We start from the raw sequence: 21,032 nt of genomic DNA, 5'->3' as shown, positions 1-21,032 counted from the left end.
AGGAGGAGACGAGAGAGAGAGAGACCTAGATTGTCGACACATTCCCAGCGTGGGCGTCGATCGAAAGCGGCATCGACCCTTTCAGTCGCCATGGCAACGCCTTGTTATCGCAGCCTAAATAGAAAATAAAAATATAAAAATTCCCCCTTTTTTTCATTCTGATTTTTCTTCTTTTACTTGGGGAAAGGGGATTTATTCTTCACAACCCTCGACGGAGAAACGTGCGGGGGAGTTCCACCCCCCCCCCCCCTTTTTGTTATGGAGATGACATAAGGAGACCGGGACCTACATTCGTCGTGTGCCAAGTCATTATATCAGCCGCAGCAGCAGCGCGTTCCAAAAGATCGATCCTCGTGAGCACACACGCACTGAAGCCTAACAAACCAATAAGAGCCTATCCGCTCTAGTGAATGAAATTGGGGATCAATATTATTAGGCACCGGAAGTATTGATTGGCGCGTGGGAGGGGGTCATTGAAAAGAAAAGAGGGAAACAACTATAAGGAGCTAGATCTAATTCCATTTGGGACGGTCATGACGTCACGTAGATCGATCAGGACGTCAAGTGCAGGCCGACGAAAATCAAATCAAAAAATAAACTGAAATGACGTCATCATCGTGAGTCCACTCGGTGACAATAGACAAAAAAATCTCGTTTAATGACCACCCAAGAAAAAACACACACTCGGTATACACGAACAAGCCATTACATCTGCCAATGGAAATTTAATTCAAAGATTAAAGAAATAATTAAAAAAAAACACATCTGTCAGAAATGAAAAATGTAGGCCATTGATAGATAAAAAGACAAAAAAAAGAGATTATTTTAAACGCCAACAAAATATTTTATTATTATTATTATTTTTTTCTTCTTTCTTCATCTCATCTCGGTCAATATTCATCGCCGATGACGCCATCCGAGTCGGACAAGTCCTCCATGGCTACTTCTTCGTAATCTTTTTCAAGAGCGGCCAAATCTTCGCGGGCTTCCGAGAACTCGCCCTCCTCCATCCCTTCGCCCACGTACCTTGAAACGAACGACAAAAAGGGGAAAATGAAACATTTGACAACAAAGGCTGACATTTGTGTGACGACAGTAAAAATAGTTTCAACTTTACCGCCAGTTCCGTCAACCAGTAAAAACACATTACACGACGCCGGGGTTTTGCTATAGCTAGAGATATTAAGTGCTGTTTTTTTCCCGCTAAAAGGTTGCGCGGGCGTGAGAACTCGTGCACAGCTCTTTCATCCAAGTTTCTACATCGCCCCCCTACCACCACCATTGGCAAACAAACACACGGGACCCAAAAAGTCATGTGTAAATCAAAGGGAATTTCCCCCCTTCCGCACATGCTACATTTATAGCCTCTTTTCTTTCAGATTTCCATTCCGAATTTGGAACTGACGTCAGTGGCACCGAGGAACGGCCAGTCGACTAGGAAATTTCGTACAGACGATCGTCGTCGTCGACACACTACGGTCGTGAGAGCGAAATCGGCCACGTTTTGAGCGACTCTATTTGGAGGAGGACAACCGTCGACGTCGTCATCGTCGTCGCGGAGATGATTCCGCATGCAAAAATCGAACCCGGCGACCATCTATTTACGGATGCGTCGACAACTACTACACAAGTCTTCGTTAATATTGACACTTGACTGACGGTGACGCAGAAGTGCAACGTCATCATAAAATTGCCACCATCCAGGAAGCAGGTCGACGAGGATGTTCCTGACTAGGATACGACGACGCTTTTTTTTTTTATTTCCGGCCGGGACAACGTGTACACACCCCAAGACCTTTTCAAAAAAATATTCTATTTCTCCGCCCTTATCTATAAATAACACGCGCTGACGTGTGTGTGTGTGAGAAAATAAAAACTAGTCAAAAAATAGAAAAATGATTTGATATATACCAGTGAACGAAGGCTCGTTTGGTGTAAAGTAAATCGAATTTGTGATTGAGCCGGCCCCATGCCTCCACAATGGCAGTGGTGTTGGATATCATGCAGACGGACCGTTGCATAGCGGCCAAATCGCCCCCCGGAACGATGGTCGGCGCTTGATAATTGATCCCCACCTAAAATAGAAATTGGGAACAGATGTGTGCCATTAATACAAAACCATTTCTGTTCATTGTGTTTCTAGATGTCGTGTCTCTGTCTATACTTTGAAACCGGTGGGGCACCAATCGACGAATTGAATTGTCCGTTTGCTTTTCATCGAGGCGATGGCGCCGTTGACGTCTTTGGGCACCACGTCACCGCGGTACAGCAGACAAACGGCCATGTATTTCCCTTTGCGAGGGTCGCACTTTTTGATTCAGAAAAAAACAAGAAAAAATTAATTTTTTGGTTCATATTAACTGGGCAACTCTTGAGTGGTTTTACCTTGACCATTTGGTTGTTGGGCTCGAAACAAGCGGACGTGATTTCAGCGACGCTTAATTGTTCGTGATAGGCCTTTTCGGCCGACAGCATGGGGGCGTAAGTCACCAACGGAAAATGAATCCTCGGGTAAGGCACCAAATTGGTCTAAGAAAAAAGTAAAAATAATTTAAATATACGTTGTCGTAGTTGTAAGCCAATGACATCCGAACAGAAGTAGTAAATACCTGGAACTCGGTTAAATCGACGTTGAGAGCACCTTCGAAACGGAGCGAGGCCGTAATGGAGGAAACAATTTGACCAATCAAACGGTTCAAATTGGTATAAGTGGGTCGTTCAATAGACAAATTACGACGGCAAATGTCGTAAATAGCTTCGTTATCCACCATAAAAGCGCAATCCGAATGTTCCAGCGTCGTGTGGGTAGTCAAGATGGAATTGTACGGTTCAACAACGGCCGTGGATACCTTCGTAATAATAATAATAAAAAATAAAAAATAAAAACAGCGTCAATTACCTTCGGGGCATAGTCATTTGGGGATAAGCAAGCTGGTGAAAATACCTGAGGAGCGGGATAAACGCAAAACTGCAATTTACTCTTTTTGCCGTAATCGACCGACAGGCGTTCCATCAGCAGCGAAGTGAATCCCGATCCCGATCCGCCTCCAAACGAGTGAAAGACCAAAAAGCCCTGGAGGCCGACGCAATTTTCGACCAGGCGGCGGATGCGATCCGAGACAACATCGGCGATCTCGCGACCGACCGTGTAATGACCTCGAGCGTAATTATTGGCTGCATCTTCCTTGCCCGTTATCAATTGATCCGGATGGAACAGCTGACGGTAGGTGCCCGTGCGAACCGTGTCTTTTTACATCGCAATAGAAAATAACAAAATTCGCTTGTTAAAAAGAAGGTGCGTCTGCTGGGTAGTATAATAACGTTACAACGGCCATCTTTGATCATATTTACCAACGACGGACGGTTCCAAATCGACGAAAAGCGCTCTCGGCACTTGTTTATTGCTGGCCGTCTCACTGAAAAACGTTCCAAACGTGCTGGGTGAATTACTTCCGCCGCTCGCTTGAGGTGGACCTAATTTGGAATTTATTGTTGGAGATCCCAAAGTCATTTTGAAAATAGAAAAGATATTACTTACGGGATTCAGAGAGAATGCCATCGGGTCGGATTCCTGTATTGAAATAAAACAAAAAAATGAATCGATAGAAAAATACGTAAATATAAAATCATTTCTTTGTTTTTATTCTCGTAATTATTTTTCAATAATAAAACGAAATTTATAGGAAAATCAGGTCCACCCAACTTCGCTTACCATGTTCCAGGCAATACAATTCTGTAATAATGTAAAGATATTTTTCGGTTAGAAAACTGTTATTTATTTATGGCAAATTTAACGATAGATAAATTACCCCAGCAAGAGTTGCCCATCTGGACTCCGGCTTGGCCAACATGAATAGAAATCACCTCGCGCTGTATCGAAAAACAACACAAAGAGTTAGTCAATTAGTTACACAAAGTCAAAAAAGTTATTAATTTGAATGTTTATCTTTTTCTAAAAGTCCCCCAAAACACCTGTAAGCTCATTTCCGACCATTGGCGACCAGATGGCGCACCGATACCACCACAACTACCCCCAATTTTCAGGCAAGCGTGACTCAATGGCCAAGATCCCACCCTTCATTTTTATTTATTTCTGACCAAAAAAACCCATCCCACGTGTGAAAACGTCCAAGAAAAAAGAAAGAAAAAAGGGAAGTCTGATCGGTCGAGCGTGAACCGAGACGTGTTGAGGTCCAAGGAAATCGTAAAAAATTGAACAAAACCTTCATCATGCCAATCACCCGAAACGCTACTTATTATTTTCACAAGGCGTTACGGAATTATCACGAATCACAAAATTTAATTAGCTTCGATCGCTTTCAAATGATAAATATAAAAGATGCACAAGAGTATATTATAATAGAGTGTACTTAACCATTTTGTTGTCGAGTTGTTGAGCGAATAAAGTCAAAGAAGCGGAGCTTTAAGCGGCTGGGCGGCGAATGCGCACGATTCGAGAGGGCAGCCCGTTAGGACAATGGCTAGTTGCGCTGGACCTCTTTCGTCGCACGACCACTTCACTTTCTTGGAAAGATGAATAGAAGCTGGACCAGATGGACTGGTCTTGGCTATACCGTAGAGTCGGGGGGGAAGGTGTTGATAAGGAAGTGGCTTCCTCCTTCGTGAGCTCGAACGAGTCGTACCGGTACAGGTGGCTGCTAAAGCGCAACTGGAGCTACCAGCCAGCGGACGCCATCGAGTTTATAGCCTCCGTCATCCTCCAGCGGGCAACACGTCCGAAAAAAAAAAAATTACCCCACCCCCATTGGTAATGTCTGCTGGCCTCTTTCGGGTTTCCTTTTCTTCTTTGCCATTGTTTCCTCGAGTCGATGCTCGATTCATTCGTATACGCACGTCGCTTCCATCACTGATTCATCCACTACGGGAAACAAAACAACTAACAAAAATAACATGATTCCATGACTCATTTCGTTCATACAAACATACCTGGCCAATATATATATTTTTTGTCGTTTGATTTCATCAGCCTGAATGTTGTATAAGGCGGCTATACATCCAACCGGAACCGATGACCAGACAGGTGCACTTCTTGTTCACTAGACAATTTTTTGTTTCTTCTCTTTTCTTTTTCGCTTTCGCCTTGGTTTTTGGTTGAAATAGTACGGTTTCTGGAGCCCCATGGGCAAACCTGTCACGTCCGCCGTTAACGAGAACGCGCACGACATTCTCTTCCGTCAATTGCAAAATTATCAATGTTGCACACATACAGGCTCTCCAACTCCAGGTACCCTTGGAAATATTCTTTTATAAAAAAATCCATAAAAATTGATGATGATTAAATTTCAAATGTTAAAACTATTTCTTACGAGTTAAGAAAAGAAAAAAAAAAACAAAAAAAAACAAAAAAAACATGCATGTCTGACCGGCACGAATGCGACGCTGAATTTCCGCTCGGCCATTGGAGCGTAACCCACAAAGAAAACGAAATAAGCTCAGTGGCCCCGGCCGGCGTCGGTACGTGAATGCGGGGCTGGAAAAGAGCTGAACTGGAAAAAATAAAATAAAATAAAAAATAGAGAAAAATTATGTTGCCAGAAAAGAAAAGAATTTTCTTCCAAGGACACATGGGCAGAAAACCACCAAGGACCCGGGCGTCATCGTTCACTATCGTTCGCCTGGTCGTTCTCACCTCCCACAAAACGAGAAAGAAAAATCCAGGTGAACATGAGAGAATTGACTCGTGATACATACAGAAAACATGAGCGTTAAATCACCTGTTGTTATGAAAAGACCCAATTAACTCCAGCTGTGTGCTAAAGTAGGTACTTTGAGGAGCAAACGGCCTTTAGCAAGTAGAAACATGTCGAAACTGTATTACGTCATTCCCACAATACTTTTACAAGGAAGGGAGAGATAGAGATTGAAAGACGGCCTTTTTGCTATTATTCGTCTCATCTTTTCGCCACTTTAAATAGCTCCCCCAAACCCACCATTCTCTTTTTCTCCTTGCAAAGACAAAAACAGTGAAGCGATTTCAAAAAGGACGTCGGAGAAACAAGGCGCCGTTCAAAAGTGAGAGCAAGAATGAGCTTCCATCAGCCAATTTAATGATGAATGGAATGCAAGTGATGGTTGGTATTTAGCCATTCGCCACGTAATCTTGTTTCACAATCAAACCGGCAAAACCGAAAAAATTTCGGCTTTAGTCATCTAGTCCGAGAAAAAATCAGGTAACGTTTCACGAGAGAAAGATGGTTAGATTTTAATTGGTAAATTTTTTTGGCAGTTTTTGTAAACAGTATTTTTTCCTAGCAAAAAAAAAATAAATAAATAAAAATAAAAAAAACAATTTTGAGCAGCAAATGCCAAAACAAGAGAAAATAGATAGAAAAAAAAGGGAGATACAAAGAGATTTTGGGGCGGTTGATTGGACGAATAGGTAGTAAGCGAGCACTTCAATTCACATGAAGCTTTTCAATTTTCTCTGAGACGACATCTAAAGTGGTGGCTGCCACATCCATCACTCGGCGTTCCAGGTTCTCCGCCGAACGGGAACGAGGAAAATTCATACTACATTCAGAATTATCCTGTCGACAGACAAATATTACAAATGATATCAGTGAATCGATACTAATTTTTTTTAATAAATAGAAGACTTACTATAGTCTTCGTGAGACCTTCCCCAATGGCCATGCACCTAAGAGCATCGCTCATATCTCTCAATCTTGGCTCGGCCGTGTTGGCGACCGGACTAGTATCTCTAATTGTGGGTAATCTGACGTCAGACTCTTCATGCAATAAAGCACTGATGGTCCGTATTCTGGAACAGTGGCCCATGTTGAGCAACTTGGGTCGAGGGATGCGATATGGTCGTGACCAACTACTTCGGTCTCTCATTCGTTCAGAATATCGGTCGTTGTGACTGCTGCTACTATCCGGTCCCGAAAGCATGCGCTGTCGCCCTTTCATACTAACCCTACGGCCACGATTATCCCATTCGCATCTCAGGGGTAGAGGATCTTCCCTGTAAATGAAAGAAGCATTAGTTGGAATTGTTATAAATTTGTTGTGAAAAATATAGATTTTAAAAAAGATCATCAAAAATCTTAAAAACCAACTTTTAAATCACTGATTCAAATGAAAACAAACCATATCTGGCTTCCAATTTGTTGTGCATTACTCAATTGGTTGTGAAATCAACTCTTTCCTTTGTTCACAATAAATAAAAATAATAAGATAAACAATATTTTATTACCTCATTCTAAATTGCTCATATGGTAACTGAGGAGATACTGGAGAGTTTGGTGGTTGTTGAGGTGGGTCTTTGATGTACTCTGTATCCACCCGTAGTGGAAATGCAGGCACAACATTATTAGTACTAATTGAGGTAGAGCTATTAATCCAAATTGGAGGACTTTGCTCAAAGCAAATTTTGGGCTCATTTTGCCGTCTATGTCTCAGGGTGTTTTCTTGCTTGTCAGTTGCCCCGTTGAGGGCACCCAGTTCTTGCAGGGCTGCATCGAGATCAAGGGCCTGCCCAGGTTTGCAAGCAACACACCTGTTCTTACTCTTAGAACAACGGCATGGTACACCTGGCTTTTCCATAGTTTTATCTTGCAATATCTAGATGGGAAAATTAAAAAAAAAACAGCAAACAAAATCGTTAGTGTAGTGCCGGCATTGCTAAGCACGATCAGACAAAAGCAAAAGTAGGCCACACGGGAACAGCATTGGGCTCATAGTGAAGAAATACAAAATTTCCCCAGAGATATTTCCGGCTTTCCATGCTTTGTACCATTTTTCATTTTGCAACGGAAATATTTAGACCTACCTCAAGATTCCATCCCAAAATAAAATTTTTAGTTTTACACTAATCCTGGCGGAAAACAGCGCGATTGTTTATAGTCTGGGCTTTGTTGACAGATTGTACCAATGCAGTGTGCCTTTGCGTATGTGACTAGTGTCTCGTGCGACTGGTCTAGACGACTAGACACGTGTCTATTACGTGGTTACATACAGTTACAGACAAATGGTTATCAGTCAGCGCCATCTACTTGCCAAAAGATACTCTTGCTCAAAACAAAATTTACAATATCCTTTAAAAATGTTAATAAAATATCATTTTTATAAGTTACCAAAGTATTCCATATGAAAACGACCAAAACCTGTGGCGACCATTTCACGGATTTGATCGCCACAAGGCTTTTCGATTCATAACAATAAAAAAATGTCCGATAGCCTATACTGATTTAAAAAAAAATACGCGTTCGTCTGGCGCGAAGGTTTGAAATTTTCTGGATTTTCTGGTTTTGCTTACTTTTGGTTTGACTGCATAGAAATGTTGCCGGATAGGTTAGACAATATAGACATAGTTTTGATTTTTCATCCTACGCAGAAATTTATCAGAAAAAGACAAGGTGAATTACGGCGAAAAGTGCATATTTGATGTGCAAGGTAAACAATACACATCGATTTAAAAATGACAGGTTTAGGATTGAGTAACACGAAAAATAATTTCACCGATGTGAAGCTCGCTAAAAGCCGGTCGAGTTAACAACAACACTGGTATCCAAAAACGGCCTGGGAATTAACATTCGCTAAATTAAAGAGACACACCTAAAAGCCCATAAAGCCCCTTGGGCGACTTCGGAATTTAGAATTAGCTCATAGGAATGTGAATTCTGTTATTTTTAAGTTGAGAGTTGATATACTTTGCTAGTTTTAAATTCACTGGTAATTTTATTTTCAGTTGTTTTGTTTCTACCGTCAGAACCTAACCACGATATAATAGGAAAGGTAAGGTACACTCTCGCGCTATCCCATTCTCTTGGAAGAAACGGCGGGTGTTTAGTAAAGGGTCCCAGGATTCCCCGCCAGGTTCGCTAGTGTTGGGGCTGATCGCCTCTCGGGGGTATTTATATGGGTTTTTGGTTCATAATCTATAAAATTACGAATCAATGTGTCCAGAAATTGATTTAGTTTAACTAAACGAGCTTCACGAGAGCTTGAGCTTAAGCTCAAAAGCTCACTCATTTTGTGAGCTTTGAGCTTGAGCTCCGCTCTTTTTGAAAAAGTGTGAGCTTGAGCTTGAGCTTTCGCCTCATGAGCGGAAGCTCACGCTTGTGGCGCCATCTAGCGGCCAAAATTGAAATTTATTTGCTAAATTATACAAAATTTTCCACCGGACTCGCATAAAATGTCTAACTTAGAGAAATTTTAAATTTACTGTTTTTATTCTAATTTTGAGGTTTATCCCAGGGTCCGTATCCGTAACTTAAATTAGCTTTTAATTTTTATTTATGTTTTACTTTTTCCTTGCGTCGATTTCCTTTTTTTACAAAAGGTTTTCCTTCTTTTAAAAATAAAAAGGTAGGAAGACTAGGAAGGGTAAGAGTAGGGATGGGGAAGTAGGGTGGGGACTCGTTCGCAAGCAAGACTTGTTTTGTAAATTTTCTTATTTTTCTTTGTTTATCCCTTTAATTTTAAAGTAAATTTGAGATGCGGAGCCCTTGGATTCGACTCAAATTAATTCGATGCTATAGCTTCATTAACTTCAAATTTTCAACAAAAAAAACACCGTTGCCAGTTGCATTTTATTAATTAAAAAAAAATTGGAAATGAGCTTGAGCGAACGTGAGCTTGAGCGAAGCTCGTCTTTTTTTTGTGCGAGCTTGAGCTTGAGCTCCGCTCACTTTTAGGCCATGAGCGGAGAGCTTGAGCTAAGCTCACGTTTCGGTGAGCTAGTTTCAACTCTGAGTTTAAGCTTAATGTGATTTCCTATCTTTAAATACCCAATTCATCTAGATTAGGCAATTCTTTTAATGTTAAATTCGTGATTGAAATTCGCATTTTTTATAAATTGCGCAAAAAATCAAGTCAAATGTATTTTTTATTACTTATTTTTGTTTATTCTATTTTAAATATTAAAAATGAATTTGAAAAGATTAAAAATTAATCTTAAAATTAATCTTATGGTTTCGAGTCAGCTGTTTGAAACTCTTCGTCACTCCTCTCTTGTGGCAGTGCTTCTCTCGTACACAGCGTTGAAGATCGTCAGATCACTAAATATTTCTGCTCTGCAGTCTAGGGGAGACTGGAGTAAGACGGGACGGTTTTCGTTTTCCCCCTATAGGGCTCTTCGGGATCTGTTTTCTTTTGCCGTTTTATCTGGAAACGCAGCATGGCTCTAGACTTTTTTAGCGCGAAAACGGGGAGAAGAGGGAGAATGGGACGAAAGAGAGGGAGGAGGGCGTACGAAAAAAAGGGGACCAACGTTTCCTCTTCTCCCCCATTCGTCCCATTCGACGCAAATCGTCCAGCGATGGAAGAATCAATCAGGAAAATTATTGACTGCGGGAGTTGATTACTTACAAATCTGAACAGTAAACTTGATCAGTTATTTAAAGGCGGATGGATTGCCGTCAATTACCTGGAAATAGTCGCACTGGTTTCTATGTTGTGACCGATGTAGAGAATCGATTTCACAATCTCAATGTCGAAGGACTCTGCTGTTTATATTCTGGACTCAAGTCCAATCGAATTTGCCGACCAACCGCTTGATTGAGTTCATTCAAGTCATTCATTGTTCCATTCAAGTGGTTCAGGTAGATTGTGGCACATTGCCTTTTGTTTTCAGCCACTTCATTTCTATGGGCTGTAAACCCCCAAAAGTCGGCACATGGTCAGCGGTCTTTCGACTCTCTACCAAACGTATCTTCCTTCACTTGAACTACCGCCCGACGCATCCACTACTGGACTCCACAGCACCAGCAGCCCGGATCCACCTCCTGCCAGGACGTTCTTCCAGCCGATCAAAAGATAAATTGTGTCTGATAGGTTGTGATTCTCAAGTGGCAGACAAATACTAAAACGGCAATATGACAAATTTAAATAAAGTATTGTTAAAATTGGGTAGAAAATTTTGTAATTGATTGTCGGCCATAGTTTGATCGAAATGGCGTCACAGCTATTTATGCCGGACAGTTGGAATGGCCCTTCTCACCACAAGTACACATAGAAAAGAGGAAAAGAAAAAAATGTATTGAAGTGAACCCACTGAGAGAGAGAGAGGGACATCCACCGCGGAATTGGATGTTGTTTTATTCATAAGAGGCTTACCGATCGTAATGAAAATGTTCACACACACAGACAATCGCCAACGTTCACATGTCGTCATCGCTAAATAAGTAGCCACAAAAGAATCCCCTAGAAAAAAACCAAAAACAAACAAACAAATGCATAAAAAAAAAAATAAGAAAAAAAAACTTTTTACCGGGTACTCTAATAGTTGTTTTGAAACTACCCGGGATGTCGGCGATGTTTACTTTCGCTGCGGTTCTCAAATGTTGCGTTAAGAAATTGAACGTGTCATACATCACATTTCTGTGACAGTTAATGCCAGCAGCAGCAGGAGGAGCTGCAGCAGGTGCAACAGCAGCAAGAGGAGCAGCAGGAGGAGCAGTAGGAGGAGCTGCAGGAGCTGCAGCAGCAGCAGCAGCAGCAGGAGCTCCAGCAGGTGCAACAGCAGCAGGACGAGCTGCAGGAAGAGCAGCAGGAGGAGCTGCAGGAGGAGCTGAAACAGTAGCAGGAGGAGCAGCAGGAGGAGCATCAGGAGCTGCAGCAGCAGCAACAGGAGCTCCAGCAGGTGCAACAGCAGCAGGACGAGCTGCAGGAAGAGCAGCAGGAGGAGCTGCAGAAGGAGCTGAAACAGTAGCAGGAGGAGCAGCAGGAGGAGCATCAAGTGAATCAAACGATAATCTCTGCGATGCATCATTTCTGGGAAAACCAAAGAAACGTTCGATACAGCCCAGGATTCCCGATAACATGGGCAAGAAGCAATTTGAATGAAGATCCCCAATCCTGGGTTGTTATCAGGGGGGCATGAACTATTTTACCCCCAATGGATATTCAATTCCTCCGTAGTCCGTACAAAAAAAGGAGTGACTGCTGTGACGACGAAAAGAAGATTTTATTGTTCTGTCCTTCTTTTGACAAAATTTGCCCCATTACTAGCTCATAAAATAACAAGCCAAAGTCAAAGCCGCAAGCCACATGGCACATTCACAATGACTGCTGAGAACTGTTGGCTCAGTGTCAGCCACGGGAAAAGTAAGAACTGTCAGATACTACAGTTCTGGAATGTAAAATTTTGCATGAAATACCAAGAATTCCAGTCTTCTTGGAAATATCCGATATTTCCCCCATCAGGGAAAAATATCATTTTTGAAAGAAATTGTAAGAAAATGAGAGAAAGATTTTAAAAATTGTTCTGACAAAATTTTAGGATGGTCTACAGGCAGGCTTACTCTCGTATAACTGTTACGGGTTCAACAAAAAGAAACGTTGAGATTGATAAATTAGAAATAATTTTCTCTTAAACTACTCGCGTACCCAGTCAATGAACACGAAGAAGAAACCCAGTCAAATATGATTCGTTTCCCCCGAGAATTGAACAAGAACATTTAATAGTCATCCATCACAAAAAGTTCTATGTGTGAAAAACCTCATATCTGAAAACCATGGAAACCATTATACCCCAACTGTGTAATATTTTATGATTTAAAAAACATTAATTTAACTAAAAAATTAAGCTCTATATTAACATTTCTATATTACAAATCGACACGAATAACTTCCCGATTTCTACTTTAGAGCCTCTATAATGATGTCCAACAGCCTATTATCTACACTAGTTTTGAGTACACTGACTTTTTAATATTGGTGGAGTCTCTCTCTTTTCGTGTGATTGTTGTGTATCGCCCCCCCCCCCCGGAGCAAAGTTTGTCTGGTTTTCTGGTTGACTTCCCCCATCTTCTTGAAGTAACATTGGCGTTTTCTGGAAAACTTCTCATCGTTGATGATTTCAACATTCATCTCGAGCATGCATCTGATGCATTGACTCTTCGGTTTCTTGAATTTATTGACTCCTTTGGCCTTATTCAGCTTGTTAGGGAATCGACGCACATTAAGGATGGTATCTTGGACCTGGTGTTATGCTGTTCTGGTGATTTTCTAGTCCTCTCAGCCGATGTAAGGGATATATTCATTGGCCACTTTGTCGTTCAGTGCACACTGCGAATCTCTAAGCCTCTGTTGCCACTCAAGAAGACAACCTTCAGACCGTTGAAAAAGATGCGATATGGCTCAATTACCTGTCATAACCGAACCAGCTTCGACATGTGAGGCTCTGCTTGAGCAATACAACACTGGGGTTTCTCAAGTTCCCAATAAGCATGCCCCAATGGTATCTTAGTCAGTGGTTCTTGGCCCTGTGTCTCCTTGGTTCAATGATGAGATCGCTGAGGCGAGAAGAGTTTACCGAAGAGCAGAAAGAAGATGGAGAGTGCGTAAGCTGACTGTTGACAAGGAAATACTGCTGAGGTTCGGGATACCATCTCAACAAATATCCGAATGGCAAACACTTCATATCTTCGTAACAAGATCTCAGAATGTGAAAATGATCGAAGGGCGTTGTTCTTTCTCCTCAACCAGTTCATTTCGCGGTAGGACATCAAGCTTCCTCAGCACAAATCGCTTGAGGAGATTTCCGATGTCCTGGGCTCCTACTTCCAGGCAAAAATTCTGGATTTTCGGAGTGGACTGGATTCTATCCCTGTTGGTGACTCCGAGGACATTCCGCTTTCTTTGGTTGATGAGAAGCTCAGTTCCTTTCGCCCTGTTTCTGCTACTGAGATAACATCAATGGTAAATTACTCCCCCTCTAAATCTTTTTGCTTGGATCCAATTCCGACTTTTTACTTGTGCAAGTAATCCCTGTTCTTGCCTCTCCAATTATTAAAATTATTAACTTGTCACTGTCCTCTGGTCATATGCCTACTGTCCTTAAAAGTGCTGTGATAACTCCTTTACTGAAGAAAACTGGCCTTGATCCAGACTGTCTCTCGAATTACCGTCCAATTTCCAATCTACTTCTTATTTCCAAGCTCATCGAGCGCACTGTTGCCACACAGACTGTAACCCATTTCACTGACAATGATCTCTTTGTGCCCGTCCAATATTCGTATCGCTCTGGTCATTCGACCGAGACTGCACTGGTTCGGGTCTTCAATGATCTTCTACTGTCTGTCGATCGTGATAACTATTCTGCTCTTGTCTTGTTGGATCTGAGTGCTGCTTTCGATACCGTTGATCACCAAATGCTTCTTGACCGGCTTTCCAACCTGTTTGTAGTCAGAAATGGGGCTCTGGACTGGTTAAAATCCTAATTTTTCTGACCGATCCCAGTCTGTCTTCGTCAATGATGTTTCATCAATGAGTGCGTCTGTCACGACCGGTGCGCCCCAGGGTTCTGTTCTTGTACCTCTTCTCTTCACATCATACACTGCTCCTGTATACCACATTGCATGTCGCCATGGTGAATGTTCTCACTTCTACGCGGATGACGCTCAATTCTCAGTTTAATTCCCGTCTGATGGTCAATCGGCTGCGTATTGCCGGCTCTCTGGGTGCTTGGATGAAACATGGGACTGGATGACTAGGAATCGGATGAAACTCAACGATGACAAGTAATTTGCTGCTTGTTTTCTCCACAAGAGCGAAGAGGAAGCCCAGTCTAGACCTCAAACTGCCCAATGGAAGCTGCTGTCTAACTTTATCTGACTCGGTACGGAATCTTGGAGTCACCCTCGACACTCAGCTCACGATGGAGAGGCATGTGCGAGGTGTTTGCAAAACGTCCAGTTTTCATCTTAGATCTATCGGGTGTATTCGTCAACTTCTCAACTGCACTGTGACCAAAGCACTTGTGCATGCCTTTGTACTGTCAAGACTGATTACTGCAATGCTCTATTTGCTGGCCTGCATGAAGAAATTATTAATCGTCTTCAGACAGTGCAAAATATGGCAGCGCGGATGATAAAGTGAGTGAAGAGGCGGGACCACATCACACCACACCTGGCTAAGCTCCACTGCTGGCTTCCTGTCAGACTCCGAATTAAATTTAAGTTCCTTGTTCTGGTCTACAAATGCATCAATGGTTTTGCCCCCTCCTACCTGAAGAAACTAATCACCATTCGTCGACACTTCGTTAACTTGAGATTCAGCCGGTCTGTCTTGCTTCATGTTGCTGTCACCAAAAAGAAAGGCTGTGGAGACCGCACTTTCAGTAGGATTGACCCCCTTCTATGGAATGAACTCCCCCCAGTGATTCAGACATCTGATTCCCTCCTCTCTTTCAGATCCAGATTAAAATCCCACTTCTTCAGACTTGAATATCCCGAATTGTGTACCCGGACCCAAGTCCAGCGCCTTTGATCATCATGTATGTACTTCGTGTCATATTTTGTAAAAAGCGCTCTACAATTTTAATGTAAATATAATAATAAAATATAAGAAGTCGGAAGGAATAAATTTTTCCAGCTGTACAAAACTAAAAACAGATAAAAATAATTAATTGAAACAGATTGTCTCAAATATTATGTTTCTCTAAATATCACATATTTTTTTGGCTCAAATAAACAATAAAGTTCTGGCATTTCCCAATCCTAATTATCCGTTATGAAGACATTCAAGATCAAAGGAAAGGTGAGCTGCATTGTTACCGATAACGGAGAAAACATAAAGAAAGCTGTCAAGTCATGCAACAAAATTTCATAGAAAGGGAAAATGCACGTCGGGTTGCTCGAAAAGAAGCTTTAAAATCCAAAAAAGAAAAAACTTTCGGCCGACAAAACTATGGCAGCTGTTCAACAGAAAGGGAATCCTGCCAAGAAAGCAAAGACATTATCCAAGGCAAAGTCTTCCTCTCTTGATGGTATTATGCGTTTTTCTTTTGTTAGATTCTCTCATGTATTTATGAAACACAATCTTTAATGAAGATGGATTCTCAGAAGAACCGGACGTGTCTTCTGATCCTTATGACAATTATGACCTGGAAAATGAACTTGTAATGATCTACATCGATTTGGGAATTGAATTTGACGACGTTGAAACTGGTGACGAGGTTTCTGTGTCAAAAATTCTAGACTTCAATCACTAAAGACACCGACGAAGGTGTAAGAGAATACGACTTCAAAAGAAGTACTCTTTGCGAAGACTTTCCTTGTTGTTCTCATTCGTTGAACTTGGTTGCAACAACCAATTTCAAAACAGTTATTGGATCCGGCCGTTGTTCTTCTTTCAAGGTGGCTCACGAGAAAGCCTTTGGAAAATTGCTGGGGTTATGGAATCTCAGCAACTGAAGCGTCAAAGCATCATAAATCATTTTTGATACCCTTGGTATGTGATATTTTTTAAAATGAATAATTGTTCACATTTGTATGTTTAGGATGTCAACTAAAGACTCCTTGTGGTACATGTTGGAACTCTGAATTTGATTCCGTTCAATTCATTATGGTCCAGCCTGAAGATAAAGTAAATTCTTTGATGAAGAAGTTGAAATTGGAGCAATTAGATGACGCGGACCTGAAAGAATATGTTGCGATAATGAGTCCACTGGCCAAATATTTGGACGTTTTACAGTCCGAGGTGAACTCGTATCTTGGATGTGTTATACCATGCATACAAAAAATTAAAGAAGCGATGATGGAAGCTAAGAATCTTGCAACCAACGGTTACGGAGTGAATTTACGCCGTGGGCTCCTGTCCGGTATTGAAAAACGGTACGATTTAAATGCAAAGTATCAGACCATGTGTTTTTAGGAAGTCATTCATATTCTTTGTTTGGTTTTTCTAGATTTAAGCCTCTCTTTGAAAGAGAAAGCTTCATCATAGCTACGTCAGTGCATCCACGATTCAAACTAAATTCGATACCCAAGGAAATCAAAGTATTGGAAATGAATGTTCTAAAATTATTGCGATGCAAATTAGAGGAGTTGAACGACATGGTTACTGGAAGTAAAGAAAATTCTGGAGATGATCCCCTCGACATTCCATCAAGAATGTCCTCAGTGTTGAACGAGCTCGATTTATTCTTGGTGGACCAAGACAAAACTTTGCTTTCCCTAAACAAATATCCCCGTATCAAGAAATTATTCCTTCGTTTCAATACCGCCCTTCCTTCCAGCGCGCCAGACGAAAGACTTTTCAGTGCGGGGCCGCTTATTTCGACGATTCGAAGAAACCGCGTATCTGACTGTTTATTCGAAACCCTACTGATTTTAAAGGTTTACAAGAGAATCTGAAAGGTCTTTAAAAGAAATTTACAAGTTTTTAAACAAGTTTTGTCGTTTGTATGGGATGAGTAGAGTTGAGAACAACGCATCTGTTGCGCTTTGGTTTGGAGGGAGGATGTGGTTCTAATGCAAAACAGCCGCTTCGGTCTCAATTCTACTCTACTTAACGTCTAATTATGCCGCAAGTGTTACCGCTATTCCATTAGTGAATACTAGTGTAAGGATCTTATAATTTAATCGTTAAAATTGTATGTTATTTTTATTTCATGTTCCCGTGTTCCTTTTCGCTTTTACAACTCAGTCAATCCGTTCAATCGTATCTTAATTTCATTTTTACGAGTAAAAGCAGTAAATTCATTCGGTCATTTCTGTTCCAATTAAATCTTCAATGTGATAAATAACACCGAAATAAATCCAATACAGAAAAAAAAAAAATTTTTTGTCATTAATCAACTTGGTTGATGGTTTACTATTTCTCTTAAAACAAACAAATTAAAAAAAACGCAATTTTTTATCTTAATTCGTAATTTTATTCGAGATTTTATTCGTTATTTGTTATTCTATTCGAAAATTTGAATAAGACCCTTAATTTTATTCGTATTCGTTATTCGGCTACGCTCGAATCACGAATAACTTTCATACGACAGAACACACGACACGAAAACCTTATTCGACAGAACATTGGCTAGTTCAAGCCATAAAAATAAGATGTTCCGATGATGGATCAAAATCTTCTTTCATATTCTTGATCCGAGTTGAGAGTCCTGATGGTCCTGATGGGCTGAAGTAACCATATATATTTCAATGGCGGTGAAACGCTACGATTTTTTATAGGTGAAACGTTCAGTAAAAATTCCGACGAGGAAAGGATTTTAGGATGGATTGACGCTGATGGTTTGTTTCTCACGGACTCGACTGAAGGGGAGGCTGCGTGGTGGTGAAGACGGCTGCAGCAGCTGATATGAGACTAGGTGAACGAGGTATTTTTTCTAGTGAAGTTAATTCAGTCAGAGCTAATGGAATTTATCAGCCAAAACCTCAGCAGTGACTTGAATGTTGAAACGGAATTTCAGCATTGCGCTCTTCTCTATAGTCAAGACGGAGTGGACGAAGCACTGAGCGTTCACGACAGTTTCCAACTAGAATGCTTAAGTAATGAATCTTAATCAATAGCAAAAATGGCGAAATTTCAAAACTACACGCAAAACACTAAATGTCTTGTGTTTCACGTGTGTGTGTGGCACACAAATTGTTAACAGCAGCAACCAATCGATAAATTGAGGAGAAAAACAATAATTGAACGTTGTGGCCACTACTGAAATCGCGAAGGGGTTTCTCAATTGATGGTGGATCAGTTCTTAACTGAACAATTCGGCTGTATGATTACTAATTATGAGGTTGTTGAGAAACACGCTGATGAGCAGACTGTAGCAATCAAGTATATATAAATGGCTTTGAGTTGATAGTTGTGGCTGAAGATATCCGCAGTCGCAATGAAGCAGACTTACTTCAATTGTCATTTTTGTCAATATCATCTCTTGATTCATCTTCATTATTTGAGTTTTAATCCGTTTCTTCTCCACTGTCGTTTTTTTTCTCTTCTTGAGGCCCATGTTAGCGCTTAAATACAATTCTGCTACACTTCAGTGAACTAAAGTTAAATTTTAAAAAACCTAAGCTGGAGGCAATTAAAAAAATAGAAAGTACACTTCACTTCAGCAGAAGTGAAGTAAACTGTAGCAGAAATGACACCGATATTTTCCATCCTTGCTCAGCTCCTACCTTTTTCAGAAGATCCTTTTGTTAGTCAAGAAGAACATTTGAAGAACATTTTTCTTCGTGAAAACAAATGTTTCGGTTTCTATTTTCCATTTTTCTATCGAATAATTTCTGCTAAAAATTACCAGCAATATCAAGCTTTTTTATCTTGTATTTTATAATTTCTTGATTATTAGAAAACATTAACTTTATGTGTTGTTGAAATTGTAAACCTTTGCCGACTGCTACATATGCTCCCTAACAAAACACCTTATTCATAAGAAACCAGGAGGAGTAAAACTGTTTAAAAGATTTGCCGATGATATCCTTTTAACATCAACCAGCAATAACCAATCCCAAATACAAAGAATGATCCAACATAAATTACAAACAGAGACACTAAATATGAAATCAGTGAACAAAGAAAGGGCAAGCTTTTCTAGAACTCTTCATATGGAGAATTCTCTACTAATTTTATGCTGAACATTGCTACACACAATGCTTATTACGGTTGTCGAAAATGTGTTACACCGGGTGTGTAGGTAGCTAATGGTTCTACAGTTACGATGACTAAAAAAGGTGATTGTGTTACGTATTCCAATGTCAATGCGAGTCTCCGGAAGGACTAATCGTTCCACAATCGATCACAGATTAAGCACCATAACAAAATTGGGATTCCATCTATCGCTGAAGATCTTTTCTATGACGTCATTAAAGACGTAGTTATTTATACAATGCATTGCATTTACATTGGCGTTCAAAGAAAAATCGTGGGGATTTGGTTCGATGATCTTTTTGATAAGATAAGGTTGGGTAAGGAGAAACTGTTACATATATCCGCCTTTTGCGTTGCTGTAGGACAATATATGCCATCTGATTTTGCGAGCGATTGTCGTTTTTTATATTTATACTAGCTTCTTGTCTTCACCTCCTTTCCTTTTTTTTACCCGATGCAACTTTGCTCCCTTGCCCTCCACATGGTGGGCGGTTGGCTGGTAGTCTGGACCGGCGGCCGTCCATTGACGTCCTTGAAGGTTCAACCAAGCCGGATAGACTCCGCAAACAGAACTGATGCTCTGATTCTTAAAGCCAGCTATACTATTGGAGTCGGCCCGTGCAGCAGTTCACCCGCCCAGTGTGCATAAAAGGCCCAATTCGCCTCCTGTTCCCATGTGTATCTCTGTAAATTGTCTGTATAGTCTCCGTCAAATACATTTGGGGAGTATTCTGCAAAGAATTGCGCCCAGTAAATTTAAAAATTTATCTTTTCGTCTTTTTTTAATGGTTTTTAATTAATGGTGAGATAAAAATCATTCTTTATCTAAAATAACTTGTTACTAGTTGCTACTTGCTAGTTGCTTCGTTACTTTAAATTATCAGTTTTTGCTTTCAATTCTTAATATAATGATTTTTCTTTTGTAGCTGTCGCTTGTTATAAGGTAAATTGTCTTCAACGCCCAGTCAAGTCACTTCCAGCTGTACTTGCAAGACAGACACGCCCTTTCAATCATCAATTTTCGAAAAGCAACGAAAATGAATTTACATTTCACAGAGAAAAAGCATGCCAATGTTTAGGGGCCCACGACAGATTTGTCTTTCTAACCACTGAAGTTGGGACTTCCTACGTGGTGAAACATGTGTAACAGCTGGATGGGGATGTACTTGTATCCCTCTTTATTTATGGTAATTTCTTTATTAAAATTATGTACACTTAATTTTAATAATTAATTTAAGATATTTCAGGAGATTAAAAAAACCTCGTGTATTCGAAAAGGAAGAAATTGGAAACTCCAATTTTAATTGCTTCGATAAATAAATAACCTATCTGATTAACGCGGAATCCAAGACCCGGTAATAGTTTTTTTAATTTAAAATTTGTTATTGTAATTATTATTTTTTTTTATTCCAGCGAGAAAGGTAAAGTTTACAGCAAAACATCCGCCGTGCTCTTTTTTCCGGGGGTGGTGTGTGCTGCACGTGGTGCAGCCACTACTGGATATCGAAGTAAATAAGAACAAACTGAGGATGGGGATAAATCAATTTAAACAAGGCAAGAATTTTGGATATGTGCTTACGCTCGAAGTTGATGGGATAAGTAAGTTTATTATAGATGTAAAAGCTAATGGTCTTCATAATTTTTTTTTATTTTCTCATCAATATATTTTTATGTCTGTGTCATCA

The 21,032-nt window shown here is 40.5% G+C and overlaps 1 protein-coding gene across 3 annotated transcripts; it reads right to left on the bottom strand.

Annotated features, from left to right (window-relative positions):
• Positions 1–627: 627 nt before the first annotated feature.
• On the bottom strand, positions 628–7,950 carry LOC124200835 (tubulin alpha-8 chain-like). 3 transcript variants are annotated; one of them, XM_046597165.1, is made up of 17 exons: positions 7,793–7,950; positions 7,217–7,584; positions 6,622–6,985; positions 5,736–6,548; positions 5,385–5,507; positions 4,948–5,262; positions 4,376–4,879; positions 3,810–3,870; positions 3,713–3,733; positions 3,539–3,571; positions 3,352–3,474; positions 2,945–3,246; positions 2,610–2,849; positions 2,386–2,529; positions 2,165–2,308; positions 1,912–2,075; positions 628–1,026 (listed from the first exon to the last, which is right to left on the bottom strand). In XM_046597165.1, exons 7-17 carry the CDS (start codon positions 4,376–4,378, stop codon positions 891–893), a joined length of 1,371 nt encoding a protein of 456 aa, XP_046453121.1. In that variant the 5' UTR covers positions 4,379–4,879; positions 4,948–5,262; positions 5,385–5,507; positions 5,736–6,548; positions 6,622–6,985; positions 7,217–7,584; positions 7,793–7,950; the 3' UTR covers positions 628–890. The 3 variants fall into 3 exon arrangements, with proteins under 3 accessions (XP_046453121.1, XP_046453120.1, XP_046453119.1); XM_046597164.1 differs by having other exon boundaries at positions 4,376–4,897; positions 5,385–6,548; XM_046597163.1 differs by having other exon boundaries at positions 5,385–6,548.
• Positions 7,951–21,032: the final 13,082 nt, after the last annotated feature.

This window comes from Daphnia pulex, chromosome 8 (assembly GCF_021134715.1).
Source record: "Daphnia pulex isolate KAP4 chromosome 8, ASM2113471v1".
In the NCBI taxonomy this organism is placed as follows: domain Eukaryota; kingdom Metazoa; phylum Arthropoda; class Branchiopoda; order Diplostraca; family Daphniidae; genus Daphnia; species Daphnia pulex.
This window is presented reverse-complemented; position numbering and strand designations above follow the sequence as displayed.

Bases quoted from the DNA above. Each gene is read 5' to 3' on its own strand.
- LOC124200835 (XM_046597164.1), bottom strand. The intron at 3,572-3,712 runs GTAAGCGAAGTT...ATTTCAATACAG, and splicing joins ATTGTATTGCCTGGAACATG to GAATCCGACCCGATGGCATT. The intron at 2,530-2,609 runs GTATTTACTACT...CTTTTTTCTTAG, and splicing joins TCGATTTAACCGAGTTCCAG to ACCAATTTGGTGCCTTACCC.